The following is a 21,090-nucleotide window of genomic DNA, read 5'->3' on the forward strand; positions in this document are numbered from 1 at the left end:
AGAAAATGTGTGTGAATAAGAAGGAGACAGGCTTAACAGTAAAGCTGTAAAAAGCAGATGTAGCGAAGGTAGATCATTTAAATACATGGGGAGAATGATCCAAAGCAAAGGGCAGTCCACAAGAGAGGTGAAGAAGAGAGTGCAAGTAGGTTGGAGTAGGTGAAGACAAGTCTCAGGGGTGATCTGTGACTGAAGGATAGCAACAAGAGTGAAAAGAAAGGTTTATATGTTTGATTGCAAAACCTGCTATGATGTTTGGTTTGGAGATGGTGGGATGTGAAAGAGCTAAAGATGCTAAGATTTTCATTAGGAGTGACCAGAGTGGACAAGCTTAAATATGAGAACACCAGAGGGACAGCTCGGGTTCAGACAAAGTTAGGGAGGGAAGGCTGAGATGTTTGGACATGTGCAGGGAAGGGAGAATGGATTTATGGGGTAAAGGATGTTGAAGATGGAGCTGCCAGATTCATGGATGTAGTGAAGGAGGACATGAAGAGGGCTGGTGTGACAGAGGAGGATGCGGGGGATACAGTGAGATGGAGTCAGATTATCTGCTGTGGTGAAGAGCTGAAAGAAGAAGCGTAACATATGACAAATCACATCTATGGTTACTGTATCCACAAGAAACTGAAAAAAAAAACTGTACAAAAGTATAATGTAGTAGTTTGTTGTGAAAATTATAAATGGGAGTTAAAGAAGAGTTTTTTTCATTATGGTAATTATGATTACTAGAAGAAGTTGTGGTAATGGCATATTACTTGTACTTCAGCATCACTTTGTTTGAAAAGCACATTTAAACAAGTGCTTAAGACAAAAGAAAGGAAATAAAAAACACATAAAGGAACGGCACTCAGTGATGGTTTTTATAGTATTGGAGTAAGTGTTCAGACACTAGAGCTTTTTATGAGAGAGAATTTCACTTAGCTTTTCTGTGTTATTAAGGACATTTGTATTATAATGTATTGTGCTTGGATTTACAATGTTGGCTATGCAGTACGCCCAACCAACATTTATTTACAATGATACACTGAGAAGGACAACTCCCTGCCTTTTCCCAGAAATGGCGGGCTGTGTGCTACCATCCCTGTGGAGCTTTTTCTCCCTGTGATGTTCCATGGAGACTGGTTGGTGGAGTTCTCCGTATACGTTTACCAAGAATATACATTTAGATACTCAGTGATTGTCTTCTTAGTATGTGGACAGTATCCTGCAAGTGGTGATAAAAATAAAGGAATAACAAGCACTGAATTACGACATAAATATTAAACTAAAAAAGAAACAATAATCAAACTTCATTCAAGGGGGAACGATAAACTTTTAATGAGTGAGTGAGACATTTTATTTCTTCCCGGATCTTCTCACCTGCTTTTTGTTTGTCCACACCTTTGCATGTCACTTGGCTGCCAGGAAATGGTTTAAGTGTGAGAGTGCACAGAGCTGCAAAAGAAAGATGCTTGGTGCGGAAGGGAGATTTAATCCTCTGATAATTCATGCGTAAAATAATAATTCATCCTGGGGCCATTTTGCGTTTAAAATGTTTAGTCTGCTGTAGCTAAACCGGCTTCTCTGGCTGTGATTGATAATTTATTCAAACTGGGTTGTTATGACTTTCAAAAACTCTTGAAAATTTGCCTGAATCTAACTCGCACAGTGCTTAAGGAGGAGAATTATCTGCGCTATAGTATCGCCAAAAATAAAAACTCTTCAGCTGTAACAGACAGTCGCTCGACAGTCATAAGGTGAATCGCAGATCGCGTTGTTGAGGGAACAGATAGTGATTTTATGGTGCACTACGTCCATAGACGTCTGGCTTTCTTGACGTCAGGAGAAGTCGGAGCGGACCCAGCGCTGCGCACAAGCACAGCAAGCACACTCGCTCCCAGAGGGAAGAAGAACGCATCACAGCCACAGATCGCCATTTAGGTACGTTCCCTTTTCAGTTCAACATTCATTGCAGGCTTGTTTGCGTTGTGTTATTTTTATCTGTGAGACAAAGTGCCTTTGCTCCACTTCCTTGTCGCATGTCCGCAGCCTCCTGCTTAAACCTTAAGATGCTGTCTTGATTTGACTGCCGTACCCTTGAGCACTGCAGTATGGTTCGCACACCCACATCGTCTATTCTTCCTGTAGTCTATGATAGTTGCATGTTCACCACGACCCACGAAAAACGAGCTCGCTGTGGCATTAGAAGCATATCGCATCGTTTTTCATTTCCATTCAAACTCCTTGCTTGCTTGCCATTCACGCCCTGCAGCCCTGCAGCCTCTATTGTCAAACCCTAATCACTGGAATAGCCTACACTTTCCACTTCAAAGATCTCCAAGGAGTTGTATATTTGTAGATACTCATTCTTCAGAGAAACCCAATTGTTTCAAGCGAAGTGTTAAATATAGCACAGGTCCCCCAGCTAGTGTCTGCCTACAACCTACTGACCATGCGTTTGTTTTTGCCACGGTATATGGTCGCTTTCTTGTGACAGCCTCTGCTGCACTGTTTGCCCTACTTTATTAGTGGTTTTTAGAACTGGAGAACTGTCATTTTTAGTGGTTTGTGGTTTCTGTTTGTAAACTTGTCCTAGGTTTGTTGCTAAAGGTTTGTTTTGTCGTGATTTATTTCTATTTCTTATCTCATTAATGTCTACATCTTAATAAGACATACCTTGGTCATCTAATTTGTCCTGTTTAATAAATTCAAACACAAGAGCTGTTGTAATTTTGTATTTTGTCATCATGCGCTTACTTCCAGCTTTTTTTCTTGTCATTCAGTGCAGCACACCATATAACCAGAGTGTAATCTAAAACAATTAAAAAACACTGAATATTTTTGTTTAATTTTCAATATTAAACACTGTAGGAATGCACAGATTGTATACAAATTCCTAAACATGTATATCTCCACTTTGCATTTAAATCTTTGCAAACATAAAAGTAGAAGAGAAAAAGTGGATGTTTTTTCCTTAAGAATTAAAAAAAAAAAGTCTTAGAATGTAACCAAGTCACTAATTCCCCGAATTGATCATTTAATTTGTTTCTCTATTGAAAATCAATGCAGTTGATCTGAACTTAATTGTGTATACTCTGAGTCTTTTCCTTGATTATTTTTTTCCACAGCTGTAGTGTGGCGTTTCCCATCAGCATTGTAGGATGCCTCTTGGAGAGGATGGAAATGGATGGAAAAAGAAGACATCAGACATCAAAGAACATTACGACTTCAAAGAAGTGCTGGGAACGTAAGTAGTACTTACTGTTTAGTTGACAGATTTCGACTCGATGGCTGACTGGCCGAAACTTGCAAAGGCACTTCCACACCTTTTGGGAATATTTGGATGTCACGCTCCTTTTTGCTGTGTCTGCATTACACCAATACTGCTGAAATCTCAGCAACGGGAATGCCTCTATAACACTATGGATAACTAGATACAAAAACAACCATGTATGTTTAGAATTTGAATTAAATTTCCCTTCATTATTGGAGAGTCTATCATCACAAAGATAAAACCCATACAAGTACTGGTAGGTTTGTAAAGTCTGAGACATCATATAGTGAAGCTGGCATTTGTTGTCCATGCGCATTGTAACTTATGAGTACTTGCAGGTGACAGAGTGCATACGCATGTTGCATGATTTAATGTGGTGAAAGCAAAATAATGAGGATTAACACAGCCTGACATAGCCATTCTACCATATATTTCCACACCATTTAACGACTGTGTAGCACCTATCACTGATCTAAACCATGCTCTCAGGAAGGCAGCTACCATGGCATCACCAACTGATTTGCAACTGCAAGCTTCAGTGTTTTTACTATCCTCATTTTTTGCTGTTGTTGTTGTTGTTATTTGTTTGTTTTGTTTAGGTAGCAATGACCATATTTCAGCAAGAGGGTGGAGTTGTCATGGTAACAAGTAAACCATGTTAGTGCATTTGTTAGTTGTCAGATAATTCAATTAAAATGCTTCAAAAGGTATCAAAAGCAGAAGCACAGTGTAGTGGTCCAGTTCAGTGACTCCAACTAGTGGAGAAAGGGACCAGCAGATACCAATCGACTGCAGCTGCCTGTGTAAAAAATACAATTAAATGCAATAAAAAAAGCAAAAAGCAAATGTACTCTCTCGAATTGTTATGAAGGGAGAAACTATCCATAGAGATGAAAACACTTTTCGTACCAGAATGTAAAACAGACTGTTTAGTGCTTTAAATTTTGTCATTTTAACATGGAGTCTAATGGGACTGATTTGTTTTGGGAACTTGCCTCCAGTGGTCAGCAGAAGAACTGCAGTTTTCAACACAAACGTAAAAAAAACTTTTGGCTCCAGAGGTTAGTGCTTGAGGAGGATGTGAAATACTTGTAGGCTGTTTGTTCTGGGTTTCCTCTTTCCTACAGTATACATAATACATTTTCTCCTTTTATGAAAACTCTAAAGTAAAAAAAAGAAAGAATAAGAACACATTTCATACTAACATAAAATCAATGTAACTGGATAGATCCCTTTTATTTAAACCAGTTATGAAATTGTAATTTTCAGTATGACTTGTTACTCTTTATCCTTTTCATATGTGTCTGTGGGAGCTACTCCATCATGGCTGACAGGAGGATATAAGACTGTTGTATGAACTCCAAACTTGGGTAATCAGGAGAAGTTGGCTGTAACTGCTGACTGCAGTTTGCCAGAAAATCTGTTGAAGCTTGAGTCCAACCAGTCATGTAAAATCTGGCGGTGAATCATATTTCCCGCTGCCCTCATATTGACCCTGATTACATTTTGTTATTGCCTCATAGTCTGGAATTTGAAATACATTTTAAATCTTGATTTAATAAGTCTACCAAATTAATCTTCAACCAGCTGGGTTCAGGTTGCCTTGCAGTCTGTGATGGTGAAGCATGGGTTCATGCAGACCTGCATCTGCACCCTCCAGGGGGACAGGACTGAGCCCAGATGGTCAGGTGGGCACCTCTCCACCCCTAAACTGAGTACAAGTGACCTAGCACACATCCACCTGTGATGACACGGGTGTGCCATATGTAGTGTGGCTGTTTTCTCTCCTCTTGGAATCACACCTGCTTCCCCAGAGAGGCAACACAGAATCAGATATTAATGACTGCACAACTCTGGTCCCCATCCAAAACTGTGAGATAGCAGTGGGTAGATGACACTGTCTCGTTATCTAAAACACTGTAAGAGACAGAAAATCTGTCTCTCAGAGCTGTGCATGCTGTCTGTAATGCACTTTGACTGTATGTTTCAGATTTCATGACTGCTGCTTAATGCTCATAACTCCTGAAATGATTCTACCAGGACTCCACAGCAACTTAAAACAGTGACTGTTAAAGTATGATATTAAAGGTTATATAACTTGGATTGAAGTGAGTAAAATGCCAGGATGCCATGCTCTCTTATTCCAGAAAAAAACGAGAAAAAGAAAATGCTGTAGTAATATTCTTTCCCTCCTGTCACTATAGCTGGACCTAGCAGAGGGTAGAATTAATGTGTTGACGGAAAGCTCCTTATGCTCAGAGAAAAGATTACTGGGGAGCTTTATCCAGGAATTCAGTGTGTGAAGTTAATTGATTTATGTTGAAATATTATATTCAGATCCGAATAATCCTCACAGTTCTACCTCTGTTTGAAGTCCACTGGAGAACAAATTGTCCTCATGGTAGTGTTAGCAGATGGGGGAAAAGAAATCCCCCCTCTACAATTAATATACCTGCCTTGCTTTGGAGACTGTTTTTCACTTTTGTTATTGTCATGCTTTTCTCCTTCAACACTGTGAATTACCAAGAATGAAATGAATGAGACAGAGTTGTAGGGCACTATAGAGTCTTGGGATTCTGTTAGTGTAATGAAATTGTACACAAAATTGTACTTTTCCCAAAACAGAATATTTGGGTGTCATGCTCTTAAAAATTTGCCACTTTTTAGCCTCTTGGTGTGTTAAACTATTCATCGGTTTATTTAGGACACCTCCTGAAAACAGACAACTTGTTTCTGTCCAGAGGTAATGCGTTCAATCTACCAGTTTCTCCAGAGCACATTCACTCTAATCCTCAACACACTTTTTTTTTCATTTATTGACAAAACCCAAGTGTCATCGGATGATTAGATAAATTGTGTCAGGCAACCAAGTGAGACTCCATCAAGATACAGTTTTTAACACCTACTTAATCGGGGCTGGTTGGGGCTCATGTGGTGGCACGCTCTATCCCCCTCCCTGTTCCTAATGTATGACTGTGAGCCTAATTTATTTATGGGTCAATATTATCAGCTATTATTAGATATTTGATGATCTATTGGAATGTGTATTCATAACAGTTGATAAATTAAAATGTAAAAAGTGAGAAGAGACATGAGAAACAACTTTCAACCCTGTGATGAATGCTGACGTTGTGTTCTCATTGGCTCCATTTTTAGTCACCACCATGATTTGTATATGCACCAGCATATACAAAGACACTACATTTGTGCAAATTAATTGCATGCTGTGTGTTCAAATGTTTGTGCATGTTGGATGTTTTTCCCCCAGAGTTGGGGTCATTACTCAAAAAAGTAATGTATTACACATATCACACAGAATATTTTTAAATAAAGCAGTATGTTACTTAATTACTCCAACATGAACAGGTAAAAACGAAGCCTGCTGCCTGACTGCTCAGCAGTTTGTTTCCTGTTGAAGTTCAGGGTCTGGCTGCTGGGGTGGGATCAGCATTCACTCAGCTTTAACATCACTCTGGGGTCTTCGCTAGCTTACCGTTAGCATGCTGTCTGTGCAGGTGATTTCTAAGAGCAAAAGGTGCGTTAGCAGCATAATGTAGTTGTTTGCAATTTATACTTTACCATTGCACTCTTCTCCTTTTGTGCAGTCAAAACAAAATGTCCATAGCTCCACTTTAGACTGCACAACAACTTCCCTCCTCCAGCACACAAACTGAAATCAACTGATTGTAGCGTATTTGCTAGTAGGACAGATAGAAAAGCCGACAATGCATTCCAAGGAATCAAACTACTCAAACTGGTTCTTCATTCCCATCTCTAGATATATCAGAGTATCACATTTATAAATCATAAAGTGTCATGAAGTATCGATATCCATCTTAAAGAGCTTATATCAGTCAACCTTTACTTTGTGGAACTACTAATGTTAAAAGGAAGTAGCCTACATGAATGCAGAACGTGTTACCAAAGGGTCAAGGGTCAATCTCAAAGGGTCAAGGGTAAATCTTTCATCATGAAAAATGCAGTAAACAAATACAGATAGAATCTTTTTTGTTTGTTTGTTTGTTCCTGGAATTAATAGTCATAACTAGTAGACAAAAGTTCAGATTATATTTTGATACTTGTTATGGAGGTGTAACATGCGATGACAGTCTAGCTGACTCAAGTTTCTTCTGTGTTGGCCCTCTTTACCGAGAGTGTTTGTTTAAGACTTTAAGATGGAAGGAGAGTCCAGGGACCGAGGCATTGCTGTAGTTACTGTGGTTTATTACTGCCATTAATACTGAAAGCCTTCGCTTTTCTGTATCTCAGTTGTCCAAATAGATGTCTTTTTGTTTTACAGTGTGGATAAATGTCCTCTGAAATCACTTAATTTACTGTGTTTATTTACAAAACAGAACGCTGCAGCTTGACTTTAATCATGAACAGTGATAGTGTGCAGGAACATAAGTTCAGTTTATGAGTGCTGTGGACAGGGATTATACCCATGAGCTGGTAGCTTGTCTAACAGAAATGAGCTACACAGAGGCTACTTAACAAATCATTTAAACCACAAAACAGTAGTAAAATCAGTCTTAAGCTTCCACAGCAGAGTGATTCTGAAGTTTACTGCTGATGCCTGATTCTTCTTTTAGAGCCCCCGGTTAAGGAACAAGGTAATTACATGATACAGGTTTTAGAGGAATAATGCAATAAGTTCACAATCATAGTTTACACCTAAGCGATGGTATCTGACTCACTTTTGGAATACCCCTTGTTTCAATTAGTTTTAACATCAAGACCTAACTGACATTTTAAAAGGGAAGCTATTTGGCATAAAGTATGACTCATAAAGACAGGATAACAATAAAATGAGCCTTAATTTCAAATAAAACAAAGAGATGAGGCAGGTCAGCTTTAAGAACTACTTGTGCTGTAAAGGTGGATGATGAGTATAAATATTGTGACTGTGCAGTACTCAGAATCACTGGAAAGCACTTGTGCTGGTTAGTTTGTTTGAAGAGAATAGGAGAGGAGTGAAGAGGTTCGACTTACACATAACTCTAGCAGTGTGAAGGGAGAACGTACAGTTGTACAATTGTTGGTGAATAGTCCACTCCACTCCCAAGCTTTGGTAGTGTGAATGTATAAAGATATTTTTGCAATGCGAAAAATGGATCTAGAGATAATTTTGAATTGGATTGTACTATATATCCACAGAGATGCAGTCTTCTTTTACACTCTCTCAAGCCCACACACACACACACACACACACACACACACACACACACACACACACACACACACATTATGGATTGGACTAAAACGGGAATGGTTTTTTTGGGACTTGGAGGCGTGTTGGGTTTGAAGTGAGTATTTTGTATCAGGTGAGATCGATAGGCTTACGGGTCCTTGTAGATGTTTTCAAAAAGGGCAACAGTTTTTACTGATTGTGAAGCTATCACCTAAAATAAAAAAAGAACCTGATAAAAGTAATTGCCACAAAAAATTATATTTTTGAACTAAGGAACTCTCAGAACTTAGAAAAAGTATTCATTCTTAAGTAGCAAATACTTAGACCCGTATGTGACAACCTGTGTTCAGTGAATATATAGTGTTAGTGTACAGTTAGGGTTACCATCTATGATACTTAGAACCCAGGGGGTTAAGGCTGCAACTTTATGTTGCAACTGTATGAAGTCACTGGCTTAAGACTAAAACGGTGCAAATACACTCACTGGCCACTTCATTAGATACAGCTTGTTAGAAGCCTTGGTTTTAACAAGGGATTATTTGAGTTATAGTTACCTGCATATCAGTTCTGCCCATTGTCCTCTGACCTCTGGAAACAACAAGGCATTTTCACACAGAGAACTGAGGGTCACTGGATATTTTATTTTTCCTGACCAGTCTCTGGAAACTCTGTTTTCAGATTGTTGTGTGAGAAAATCCAACTAGATCAGAAGTTTTTGAAATATTCAGATCAATCAATCACCATCAATCAGACCATGTTCAAAGACACCTTTCTCCTCCTTTCTGATGCTCAATTTGAACTCCTGCAGGTCTATATGCTGCCTATGACATTTGTGTTAACAAAGTATTGAAAAGGTGTACCTAATGAAGTGGCCAATGGGTGTATATATGTGCAAAAGCCTTCTCTTGAAACCTGTGTAAAAATACATAGAAATAGCATGTAAGGCAATGACAGAGTTTGTACCGTGTTAATGCCTCTACAGATGGCTACAGACATTCACTGTGCTTCCTCTCTTATTATCTGCAACCAATCACCAACGGAAAATTTTGATCCGACCACTTTAAAAAATTAACAAAAAAATGAGGGGTGGCTCAAGACTTTTGCACAGTACTGTATATGTACAAAAATGAAAGCATGTGTGTGTGTGTGTGTTGTACAGTACAGTGATACCACTAATTAGAGTGAAAGCAATGCGAGACATTGATATGAGAATGTGTGAATCAATATTTGTCCATTTAGACAGCTGGGCTGATAGTGTCATCACCAACTTGTGTTTTTTTTTGTGTGTGTGTCTATCTATCTATCTATCTATCTATCTATCTATCTATCTATCTATCTATCTATCTATCTATCTATCTATCTATCTATCTATCTATCTATCTATCTATCTATCTATCTATCTATCTATCTATCTATCTATCTATCTATCTATCTATCTTCTTTTACAAGATGTCTTATTCTAACTGCCAAGATGACAGATGCATCAGTTATGAGTCTTGAGTCCAGTGACTCATGTGAAATGTATTTATTTTAGTTTCTTAACAGCGAGTTGATGCACATGCCAGGATTATTTACTGGCATTAAATACATTTCCATTGTATGTTACCAATTGCTGGTTAGATACAGAAACAATGTTTTAATCAGAGACTGAAAAAAAGAAAACCTTACAGCTGGATGAGAACATACAGCCCCATTTTTGCGCCTGTCCAGGGTTAAAATACACAGCACTCCACATATTCTCATTAGTTTAGAGCAACAGCTACAGTAGCTTCCTCTGTGTTCCTCTCCAAAACCCATTGAGAGTCCACCCCTACTATGTCTCCAAGGAGAAATGAGCAACTGGATGGTTAATTACAGTGTGTCTCATGGCAACAGTGGGGAAGTGTGTACATGTGTGTGTATGTGCGTGTTTATATGTACATCTATGATGATCCTTTTCTGGCTCTGTCGTCTGCTCTGTCATTCTGTCACTCACAGATCTGTGCTGAAATCACGCAGTCATATTGTTTTAAGAACACTTTCGACCATTATACAGCCTCATAGTTCTGTTACAGCTAATGATATTTTATGTTTACACATGTTAAATTACATTTTGGATAATATATTTTTATATTCTTTTATGTATATTCTTTTTCCATTCTTGTCTCAGCCTTTACTGTAGTACTAAGAGAATGACTTTTTTCAGTCACATGACATTGTTTAGAGCAAAGTGAATAAACTGTGGGATTGAACTCTCAATTAGGCAATAGTGATGAGAGGTGGGCGATACAGCTTGAAAATTATATCATTATATATCAAGGAAATCTGTGACTATGAAATCTATGATAATATAGAAAAAAACCTCAACAATGTTTCATCAGTAATTGCAGCTTGCAGGCAGCAGTATTTATCAGTGCAAACACAATGAAGAGCACTTCCCATCCTTCTTTTCCAATGAGGTACTGTCACTGATGACAGACTACCTAATTCAAAATGTGAATCTATTCCCACAAGGTGCTTGCAGTAGATGCACCATTATAGTACAATAGTGGTGACACAGCATTATTTCCAGTGACACAGCATAAATCCCATGTAAGCACAAAAAGTAGCCTAGGTCATGTTTTTCACTGAAATTTTAAAGTAAACGTACTAAAAAAAACTGCTTGACAGAATACCTAGCAACCTAGCATTGTAACTGTTTAGTAGTCAGTAAAATATTGTTACATAATAAAGCTGAAATCGAAAAATATTTTCTACTGGAGATGATAGTTAGGTTGACATTGTTGCTATCTGCTAGAATCACCTCCTCATGAATCTTTAAAGCTTGTTTTTTTTTTTTCCGCCTCAAATGGTGGAACAAGTTTTTTTCCGCTTTTAGTGGGAACAGTTGTTTTTGTTTTGTTTGTTTGCATATTTTGCAAAGCATTGCATTTTATGTACTTAGTCTTCACTGGGGACTGACTCCATGCTCTCACTCTCGGACATGCCTGTGCTAGTGCCATTGTTGTTTGCTCCCTACTGTGAGAGGGTGTTTTTAAATTTACTCCAGTAATATTGTATGATAAGGCACAGCCCTAATGGTCCAGATGGTAGCTATAACTGCTAAACAAAAACTGATAACATTTTAAACCCAAACCTGAGCTGGCACGTTTTTCTGTTCAGGAAAGTAAAACTTCAAACTTAAAAAGTAAAATTTTAATTTGCAAAGTAATAAAAAATATCGATCTTCTTTACTGTTTTTTCCTTTCCTTTTTTGTAAAACAGTAAATGAGAAAATTCATAGATAATAACAATAATTACATTTTTCCATTAAAATGTTTCACATAAAAACGTGAAAAAATATATTTTTGTAATTACCAGTAACTTTAATTTACAGCGGCTGTGGCATTAACCTTACCTTTGGTGGGATCTAATAATTTGTTAAGCACTATTTATGTCTTTTAATCTTCATTTGTTGTTTATTGTTTTTTATGGCTATTGTATTGTGCTGATATTTTGCTGTCTGATATTATAGCATTTTGAACAGTACAGATTTGCACTCTGCACCTATAAAAAGTGATGATTTTTCTTTCTTGTTGTTTCACTGTTTTGTCAGTCACTTTGGTGCATATCTCAAATCACTGCAGAACAATTACTGGTGGTGTTTCTTATCAAAAACACACAGTAGTCTGCACACTCAAAATCTTTATCAGTACAAAGTAAACAGACTTTAGCTGTCAGTGTAACAGTGAATTCTGTGTTTTGTGACGTAAACTGCACTGTGGGTTTAAAGGCAATGATTGAAAATCCACAAGGTCACACTTTTCCAGTACAGCAGTACACATTACAGCATATGGGTGACTGGACAAGATTCACATTTATACCTGTGTAATTTGTACTGCAATTTGCTAACAGATCCTATTATTTTGATATGGAAAATAAAAAGATAAGACTCTTTCACAGCCCTTTATCAGAATCGGTCACAATGAAATTCTGTTATTTCGGCATGTTTTAACTTGTTCAAAAGGATTGACACTTGGGTGCTTTAGAGTTAGTATAGAAGGAGCTGTTCTATACAATTTGAGCTGCATTACACAAGCATTTAATAATGTGGGCAGTTAGTATTAATGTCCACAAATGTGCCAAAGCTTTAAAAGGAATGAGCCCTATGATGTGTGCGGTAATGTGGAAGTTGAACAGGTAGTTCTAAGAATTTCAGAGAAATGTATCAAAGCAAGGAAGTGTGTAAATGCCATTTATAAAGTTGATGAGGCAGTTCTTATACAATGTAACAGTACATTTCAGACACATGTTAAAATGAGATAATACTGCCTACATTTCCATGAGAAAGACACGTGATCAAATTAGGATTTCCATAGGTCTCTCTCCCCCCTGAGGTGTTGATTGCCTTACTTTCAATAATCCCCATAAAGTTAGACAGAGTTTTACTGACCGATAGTGTAAGTTTAGCACTCTTGACCCTCTGATGAAAGCCTATGTAGCTACAAATGCTGCAGGCTTAAACATATTAAAATGCTTTCAGGGGTCGATGAGAAATGGACGTTTATGCAATTTTGCTCTGAGACTATTTTAAGGACGTTTTAAAAATGAAACCAGAGATGTGTGTTAGAATTGGTTGCTTTCTTGTGCATCAGCTTCACTATGCAAATGTTTCCAGTGCTTTGGTTCGCTGAGCACAAGATGGCCACGGTGCAAAGCCATCTCAAGGATTACCACGGATTCAGGCAGAGCATTTATTATGGAGAGATGACAGAAAAAATAGAAGAAGAAGAACATTACATCAGCTTTGTAATTACATATTAATTAACTTTAAAAGCAGAAGGAATATAAAGCGAGCAATTATTATTTAAGATTTTTATTAAAATCCAAACATTTTCAGTTTTGGCTCAAAAGATGACGTATTCTAAAACTTGAACATCAAACATCCGTTTGTGTTTTGAGTGACAGTGTTGCTTCGCACACATGGAAAGGATCCCTGTGGTTGCTAACAATGTTGGTGCATTCAGGTCTCCTCCTGAGCTCCCTCCCACGCTCCTGTGGGGAGACTGTGTAAATACAAACTATTCTGCCTCTCATCATCACCAGACCGTAATCTATAATGCAGTCTAGTCTCCCTCAGATACAGCTACACTACATTTACTCTATCTATTATTGAACATCGTTTCCTTTTTTAAAACAACTTCTCTTCCCATCTTTCTACGTGACTGTTGCATCACCTCCCGAGCCTTTTCTCGGCCCCCCAAAATCCTCTTGGTAATGCCACCGTTGTGAATTATTCATCTAAACATCGCTCTCTCACGCGCACACCTTTGCAACACAAACACAAACCCTGATGGTTTGAATGCAGTGTATGAGGTCTGGTGTGGTTAAGTGGTAAATTAAACATTGGTGTTTTCATAGCACTTTTCCAGGCCTATTGACCGCTCATGCATTAATGCACAAATACAGTGCCTCATTCAGTGCGTGCAGCCCTTTATCAATCACACTCTCAGAGAGGGAAATTCATTTTCATTATTTTGCACAAGGACGGAACAACATGCACACCAGAGGAGCTGGGGTTCAAACCACCAACCTTCCAGTTAGCAGAACATATAAGAAGAAATAAGAAGATTGCACCAAAAACCTGTATATTCAAACATATATAGTTATTTTTTATTTATTAGAGCTTATAAGCATGAATGTTTTGTTAAAAAAACAAAACAAAAAACAACTCTTCATGTGTTATTCTTTCATGTCACACTCTCTAGGCATCGTGGCACAAAGCTTTCTGATTTTGTCCGTTTCAGTCCACACGTCTCTCAATTACTGTCTGATTGGTGCATGTACGCTTGTGTGTGTTTTAGGGGTGCTTTCTCCGAGGTGGTTCTAGCAGAGGAAAAGAGGACTCAGAGGCTCGTGGCCATTAAGTGCATTCCCAAGAAAGCGTTGGAAGGCAAAGAGAACAATATCGAAAATGAGATCGCAGTACTACACAGGTGAGGCCGCTGGAGTTGCTCGCGATGCATCGGCTGCTGCTTTGTGTCCAGCTGGAAGGATCAATCAGTGCAGCCTGGTACTACAGTGCATATACATCACTCCAAAATATATGCAAGGGGTCAATTGAATGGGTGACTAAATGCATGGTGTCAGTTGAAACAGTAGGATTGTGCACCGGAAATGTCAGGAGTAAAGAAGATAGACCTATTTTTAGTGTCCCTGTTGCCAGGGCAACAGCACACAGAGGCGGAGATGGTGTGGAGTTCCCCGCAGCAGTGTACTGAAGAAAGAGAAAGAGACATAGAGGGAGGAGAAGTGGAGAGGGTGGGGTGGGGGGAGTATTATAGAGGGAGAATGATATGAAAGAATGGGAGGAGTGGACAGAATATTTAAGTCAGAATGAAATAAATAAGAGAGACATGAGAGTGAGGGAGATGAGGGAAGTTTGAAAAAAATGATCTGAGAAAAGACAGAGGGATTCTCTCACCCTACGAAAAGTCACATTAGCCCTTCTCAGCTGCTGTTGTGTTAGTGATGCCTCATATGCTTTCAACTTGACTCAGCAGCCGAGAGAGATGCTCAACCTTCTGTTGGCTGGTTCATAACAATAAGCAATCCAAATCAATGTTTTAAGAGACTAACATTTGTTATAACCATGCTATTAGGCCCTATAAGTGTTTTTCGTTCATTTCTGCAGGTGCAGAAAAGAGTCAAGAGGTAATCTGTCTAAAACTTAGCTGTGATTTTTCTGGGAGGCTGTCACATTTTCTATTTTTAGGGAGCAGTGTAAATACCTTGTTTTAACCTGAGTTCACCATTGTACACATCAGGGAAAAGAGAGAGCAGCGCTCACTAAAATGGGAATTATGCAGCAAGAATGCCATCTGGTGACCAATTAAATATAAACGTTTGGTGTTTGGTGAAATGTGACTTGTTTAAAAAAAAATGAATGAATTAAAAAAAAAAAACCAGATTTCTGATGATTTCTGTTTGTGAATTTTCAGAATCAAGCACCCCAATATTGTTTCGCTGGAGGACATCTTTGAAAGTACATCCCACCTTTATCTTGTCATGCAGCTGTGAGTTCTCCTTCCTCATTGCTTTCACACTGCCAACTGCACAACACAAGATACACATGCCTCTCATATTTTTCTTTAAAATAGCCTGGAAACATTTGATTTTGTTCTGTTAATTTAGAGAAAACAAATCAGGAAAAAGCTTCTTTTTAAAAAAAATCTGTTACATATGGCATTATGTAACACCTCAAATTTGACAGTGTATCATATTCGTATTAATATATGTCATTTCAAATGTTCAAACTCATGAAATCACTAGCAGGATGAAGCAGTCTTACGTAATTCGGACAATTTGCTAAAATTCAGTAAACCGTTGGAAACGACAGTAATAATCATAAAAGAATAAGATAATAGATTTTTTTTAATTTAAACAAATTTAAGCTCATGTTGAAGAGAAAATCACTTCTAATATTTGCAGTACTGTAGAGACTCTTTTCCCTGATTTTGTTTTACTGACAGGGTGTCTGGAGGTGAGCTTTTTGACAGAATTGTGGAGAAAGGTTTCTACACGGAGAGAGATGCCAGCCAGCTCATCCATCAAATCTTGGATGCAGTCAAATACCTCCATGATATGGGGATAGTCCACAGAGACTTGAAGGTATCTTAATTCAGCAAAAGACAGAGATATAAAAGCTCAACCTGTCTTGCAGTTGGCTTGTTTTTCTTTCTTTTCTCTTTTTTTTCTAACCTTCCTCTTTGATCTTTCTTCTTGTCTCTGCAGCCGGAGAATTTGCTGTATTACAGTATGGATGAAGACTCGAAGATTATGATCAGTGACTTTGGACTGTCAAAAATTGAGGGGGCGGGCAGCGTCATGTCCACAGCCTGTGGTACTCCTGGATATGTGGGTGAGGCATTCAATTTTCTGGTCTTCTCACGTCCCCCCTTCTCTTTCATGTGAGCTTAGCACTAGCTGTTTCAGCTGATATCCCCTCTTTATACTCTGCATTGTGAGAGGCTCTTTCATCCACTATTGAGTCAACTGCAAGTGTTTCAGAAGTGCTCTCTACCTGTTTAACTTGACCTGGCAGATCACATAGTATTACTGAAAGGTCAAGATTACTTGAATTCATCCTCACCGCTGCTCTGTCTCTATACTTTCTCACTCTGTGAATGTTGACTGCAGCTCCTGAGGTGCTCGCTCAGAAGCCATACAGTAAAGCAGTGGATTGCTGGTCCATAGGAGTAATTTCTTATATTCTGTAAGTCACAGTTTATTTATCCCTGAGAAGTATAGAGAGCGTTTGGAGGGGGTTTCTTGCATTAAATAAAATCCAATGTCGTTTCTACAGCTTATGTGGCTATCCTCCGTTTTACGATGAGAATGACGCCAAGTTGTTTGAGCAGATTCTGAAAGCAGAATATGAATTTGACTCTCCATACTGGGATGACATCTCAGATTCAGGTAACCATGAAATGTCTACTACAAATACAGATTAAAAAAATACATAAATAGCAACAAATGAGATTATTATTTGTACATGAACTTAAATTTCGTTGGCAGCCAAAGACTTCATCTGTCACCTGATGGAAAAAGACCCTTTGAAAAGATACACATGTGAGCAGGCGCTCCAGCATCCATGGTAGGAAAGCTAAAATACTGGATCTATATGTAGCTGCTATAATGTCATAAGCAGCAGTCTGAAAATGTTTTCAAGTTTTTATTTATATATTTGTTATATTTTATTTTTTAAATTTTTCTGGTTTCTCAGGGGTGACATTTCGGCTTCTTTAATATCGCAAGATACAACAATCAATCAGTTATTGACTGCAATATTGTTTATTGTTTTTTCTTACTGTCAGTGTGCATATAACTGATTGCTTTAGCTGACTCATCTCTTTGATTGTGCATTGTTAGATGTTTGGGAAAAGCCCAAAGAAACATTTCTACATTGCAGATCAGCAGATCAGTGTTCTACAGATTGGCTTATGCTTCAGTGAAGTAATGCTTAGCCATGAATGATGCTAATTGTTTACAATATGATGTCTCAGTCATGTGCCTAAAATTCCTGTAATTTCTCCAATTCTTGGTGACTTTCAGGATATGTGGTGACACAGCTCTGGATAAGAATATCCACGAATCTGTCAGCGCACAAATCAAGAAGAACTTTGCCAAAAGTAAATGGAAGGTCAGTTCCTCGGCTGAATCACGCAGCACCCTGTGGGAAGAGGTGTATTAAGATTGCCAGGAGTTTCATTTTGTACGGCTTAACTGTTTTCCTCCTTCAGTAGCTGTCAGACACAGAAGGTTCTTACTATTTTTTTCCCCCTTCCACTCTTCCCTCTCTCCATGTAGCAAGCATTTAATGCCACAGCAGTGGTGCGCCACATGCGGAAGTTGCAGCTGGGCACTAGTCTCGAGGGACCCAGTCAGATTACTCCCACCAGCCCCTGCCATGGACATCTGCTCCCAGAGGAAGAGGAGGAGGAGGATGACGATTTGGGGAATGGCGAGGAGGAGAGCTGTAAGTTAGCAGTTCACAGTGAATGAACATATGGAAATTCAATTTTTTCCCAGGAAAATTTAGGTGATTCAAGGTGTATGTTTTTAGAAATTGTGTGAATTTTCATGTCAAAGGAGATGAGTTTAACATGTATATAATAATATCATAGTTACTGTAATTATCAGCTGCAATTAAACCAAAAACAAACTATTTTATTTTAGACAAAATTTCTTCCTTATTTAGGATAGCCCTAAAATGTAAGTTCACAATAATTTATGATGTTTGCGGTAAGGTTTTCAGTCATACAACCACACTGATTTGTCATGAGATGTGAATCTGGTACAATTGGAAATCTTGCCTATTTCTATCATCAGCCCAATATGATGTGGGTGTAGAATTAGGAAGAGGAGCTAGCTGGATTAGGCCAATTTACACTTACTTTGAACAGACAGACTCAAGCTCTTACACCAACCATGGATAATCTCAGACCCCAGAATAATCCGTGCTCTGCTCTAACATCCAGTGTCTAACTACGAGGATGGCCGTCGTGGAAGCAATGAGGGCAGCACGGATCGGGACAGCCTGAGAAGCTGCACCTACTGCTGCAGGCCAACTAGTCGGATCTGAGCACAACCTAATAGTGTTGTCATGTCACATCGAATCCCTGGAGCGCCCAGAGCCCGCCGACCCGCTGACCCGCCGACCCGCCCAGTCTGGCCAGGAATGCAGAGCAGCTATCAGGCACGGTCCACCAGAGTACATCCACAGCCAGCAGGTCACTGTTACAGTGCAGACAAAACATACATTTCCTTTGCCTGGGAAAAAAAAGAAAAAGAAAAGATAAATAATAATTTTTAAAAAAGAAAAAACTTCATGAGTGAAGATTTACAAGTTTTAACTGCATTGCATTAATGGTAAACAAAGCTGCTTCAAGTAGGCATGGCTCTTTTAAAGGATCTTGCAATATGTTGGTCCAGAAACCCTCCGCCAATACTCCTCCACCACCACCATTAAAGCACGCTGCTGAAAAAATCTAGGTGAATGTGGCCATTGACATTTTGCTAGTACTATAAGTGGTTGGCTTCAGGAAGGGCCTAGAGTTTTAATCTGTGATGAGATAAAGGTATTCTCTTTGATTACGTATCTCTTATATTATCTGTCATCTGCAGTACCTCTAATCGCAGTTACAATGGGCGTCCATCTGGACCACATGCTAGACATTTCTCGCAGCCTTCTCCAAAAATCTGGCCAGACAGGGGGGAAAAAAGCTAATGAAAAGAGTACTGAAAGCTCCTTCTGCATGTCTTTATACTCTTCACCCATCAATATGACTCAGTCTAGTCATCGACCAAGTAGCTGTTTAGTTAAATCTCAAGCTGTGTCTTCACTGCTGATTTCACCTGCCTATCTATTTCTGTTTGGTTAACCCCTTTTTCCCCCTCACATTGTCACTATTTAGTGTTTCTGTCTTTAAAAAAAAATAAGTATTCACTTCTTTTGTTTAAAGCCTATTTGCAAAGGAGATAATTGAAAGTGAAGGGTGATTCTGGGGTTATGGACTCTATTCTGGCTCAGACTGGGTTTGTGAAGGGTCATTCTGACCTGAAGTGTCTGCATGCGTTTTGTTAGGGAAAACACTGAAATGTACGAATATCAAAAGGAGACTTCTTTGTTTTTTTTTTCTTTGTTTGTTTGTTTGTTTTATGGCTGTTCTGTTATCTGAGGCTCAAACTGAGATCCCCAAAAGTCTGGAAATCACAGTAATCTCACCTTCCTCCATTGGCATTCGTCATGTTAGAAAAAGCATACAGAGAATCCACAACAAGTGGGAAGAAAACAAACATAACCATATCATGTTCATCCTCCCTGTTTTGTTTCTGACAAAGTGTCTAAATGTCCGCCGGCTGTCAGTCTCGAGGTCTGGCTCCAGAGGGATCTCAGTCTGCGCGCTCCGCCTGCTTTGTGCTGTGCACCTCTAGTGGAAGAAGTTTTGGTCTACTGTTTGCATGACCTGGTTCAATATGTTTACATGAATGATGATCAATTAGTATAAACACACATGATTATTATTACTCTGTTGTACTGAAAAAAAAAAAGATGTAATACTGTAATTTTGAGATATATAATGTGAAGTGAGTAACACCAGAAGTAATGTTGTTAACAGAATACAACACAGCACAGTGGACTTATCATTTGCATTGACTGTGATGGTCAAGTCTCTACCTGAGTGACAATTCTCCTGTACTATGTTTATTTCCATCTGGACTCTCTTTTAATCGTTCTGGTTTTTTTTGCTTTTATTACTTATGTTGAATCTCTCCAACAAATCATTACTAGCTGATATCTAGACAGTGATAGGGGAAAAAACACATCAGTGCCATTGTGTGCATCACCTGTCTGCCAGTGTACAAGCTTTGTTCCTCCAGAGCAAAAGGCCCAAAATACTAAAGCCATACAGGGAAATTGGAATGCTTTACTAAAGATACAGATCAAGCATGTCATCATTTTTTAAATGTATGACTCAGGTGAAGGACGGCCTTCGAGAGATTTAAAACAGAAAAGGAGTGTGACAAAGCATTTTCCCTCCAACAGCTTGCTAGAATTACTTAAATCCTGACACTTGTTGTGTTGTGTTACATTAGTACGCAAGCAGTCCACTTTAGTTGAATTTAAACCTGTTTATTTCCCCCACTCGTATTATTATTTCCCCTCATTTTGTTATTGATACATATAGTACAGTAAAAGAAGGCTATCACTCTGGATTTACATGACTGTAATTGTGGAAAATATGCAAACTGTGTTTGAAGGGCTTAATGTTAACTGTAAGATAGCCAGTGTTGATGACTTTGAGAAACTGGCTATTATATGTTTGGTAATGACCTTCTGTTCAACCTTTCCTGGGATTTGTTTCCACTTGGCTGTGTTTTTTAAAGCTTATATTACCCATTACAAACACATCTAAATTCATAAAGAAACACGTGTATATTATATATATAAATATAAGTATATATTGTATATCCTTTTTTGTAAAAGCTGTTTTGAGCTACAAATGTATGGATGCAATGCATCATGGGTTATTGAACAAGATGTAAGAAAATAAGATTTGTACCCACAGAGATATGATTGCTGAAACTGAAATAAAACTTCCTTGTCTATGCATTGTGTGTT

The 21,090-nt window shown here is 38.5% G+C and overlaps 1 protein-coding gene across 1 annotated transcript; it reads left to right on the top strand.

The window, feature by feature from the left end:
* Nucleotides 1-1,657: 1,657 nt before the first annotated feature.
* camk1a (calcium/calmodulin-dependent protein kinase Ia) lies at nucleotides 1,658-21,081 on the top strand. Its single transcript, XM_085457100.1, has 12 exons — nucleotides 1,658-1,923; nucleotides 3,111-3,229; nucleotides 14,270-14,401; nucleotides 15,407-15,481; nucleotides 15,938-16,076; nucleotides 16,200-16,326; nucleotides 16,605-16,680; nucleotides 16,771-16,883; nucleotides 16,983-17,061; nucleotides 17,520-17,607; nucleotides 17,775-17,943; nucleotides 18,446-21,081. The coding sequence occupies exons 2-12, from the start codon at nucleotides 3,144-3,146 to the stop codon at nucleotides 18,547-18,549; spliced, it is 1,188 nt and encodes a 395-aa protein (XP_085313226.1). The 5' UTR covers nucleotides 1,658-1,923; nucleotides 3,111-3,143; the 3' UTR covers nucleotides 18,550-21,081.
* The last annotated feature ends 9 nt before the right edge of the window (nucleotides 21,082-21,090 follow it).

This window comes from Copadichromis virginalis, linkage group LG5 (genome assembly GCF_057382275.1).
Source record: "Copadichromis virginalis isolate Kocher_CV1m ecotype Utaka linkage group LG5, C_Virginalis_male_GT1.1, whole genome shotgun sequence".
Classification (NCBI taxonomy): Eukaryota; Metazoa; Chordata; class Actinopteri; order Cichliformes; family Cichlidae; genus Copadichromis; species Copadichromis virginalis.

Coding starts and splice junctions, on each gene's coding strand:
- camk1a (XM_085457100.1), top strand. CDS start 3,144: ATGCCTCTTGGAGAGGATGGAAATGGATGGAAAAAGAAGACATCAGAC. Junction 14,402..15,406: donor GAGATCGCAGTACTACACAG/GTGAGGCCGCTG, acceptor GTGAATTTTCAG/AATCAAGCACCCCAATATTG. Junction 17,944..18,445: donor GAATGGCGAGGAGGAGAGCT/GTAAGTTAGCAG, acceptor TCTAACATCCAG/TGTCTAACTACGAGGATGGC.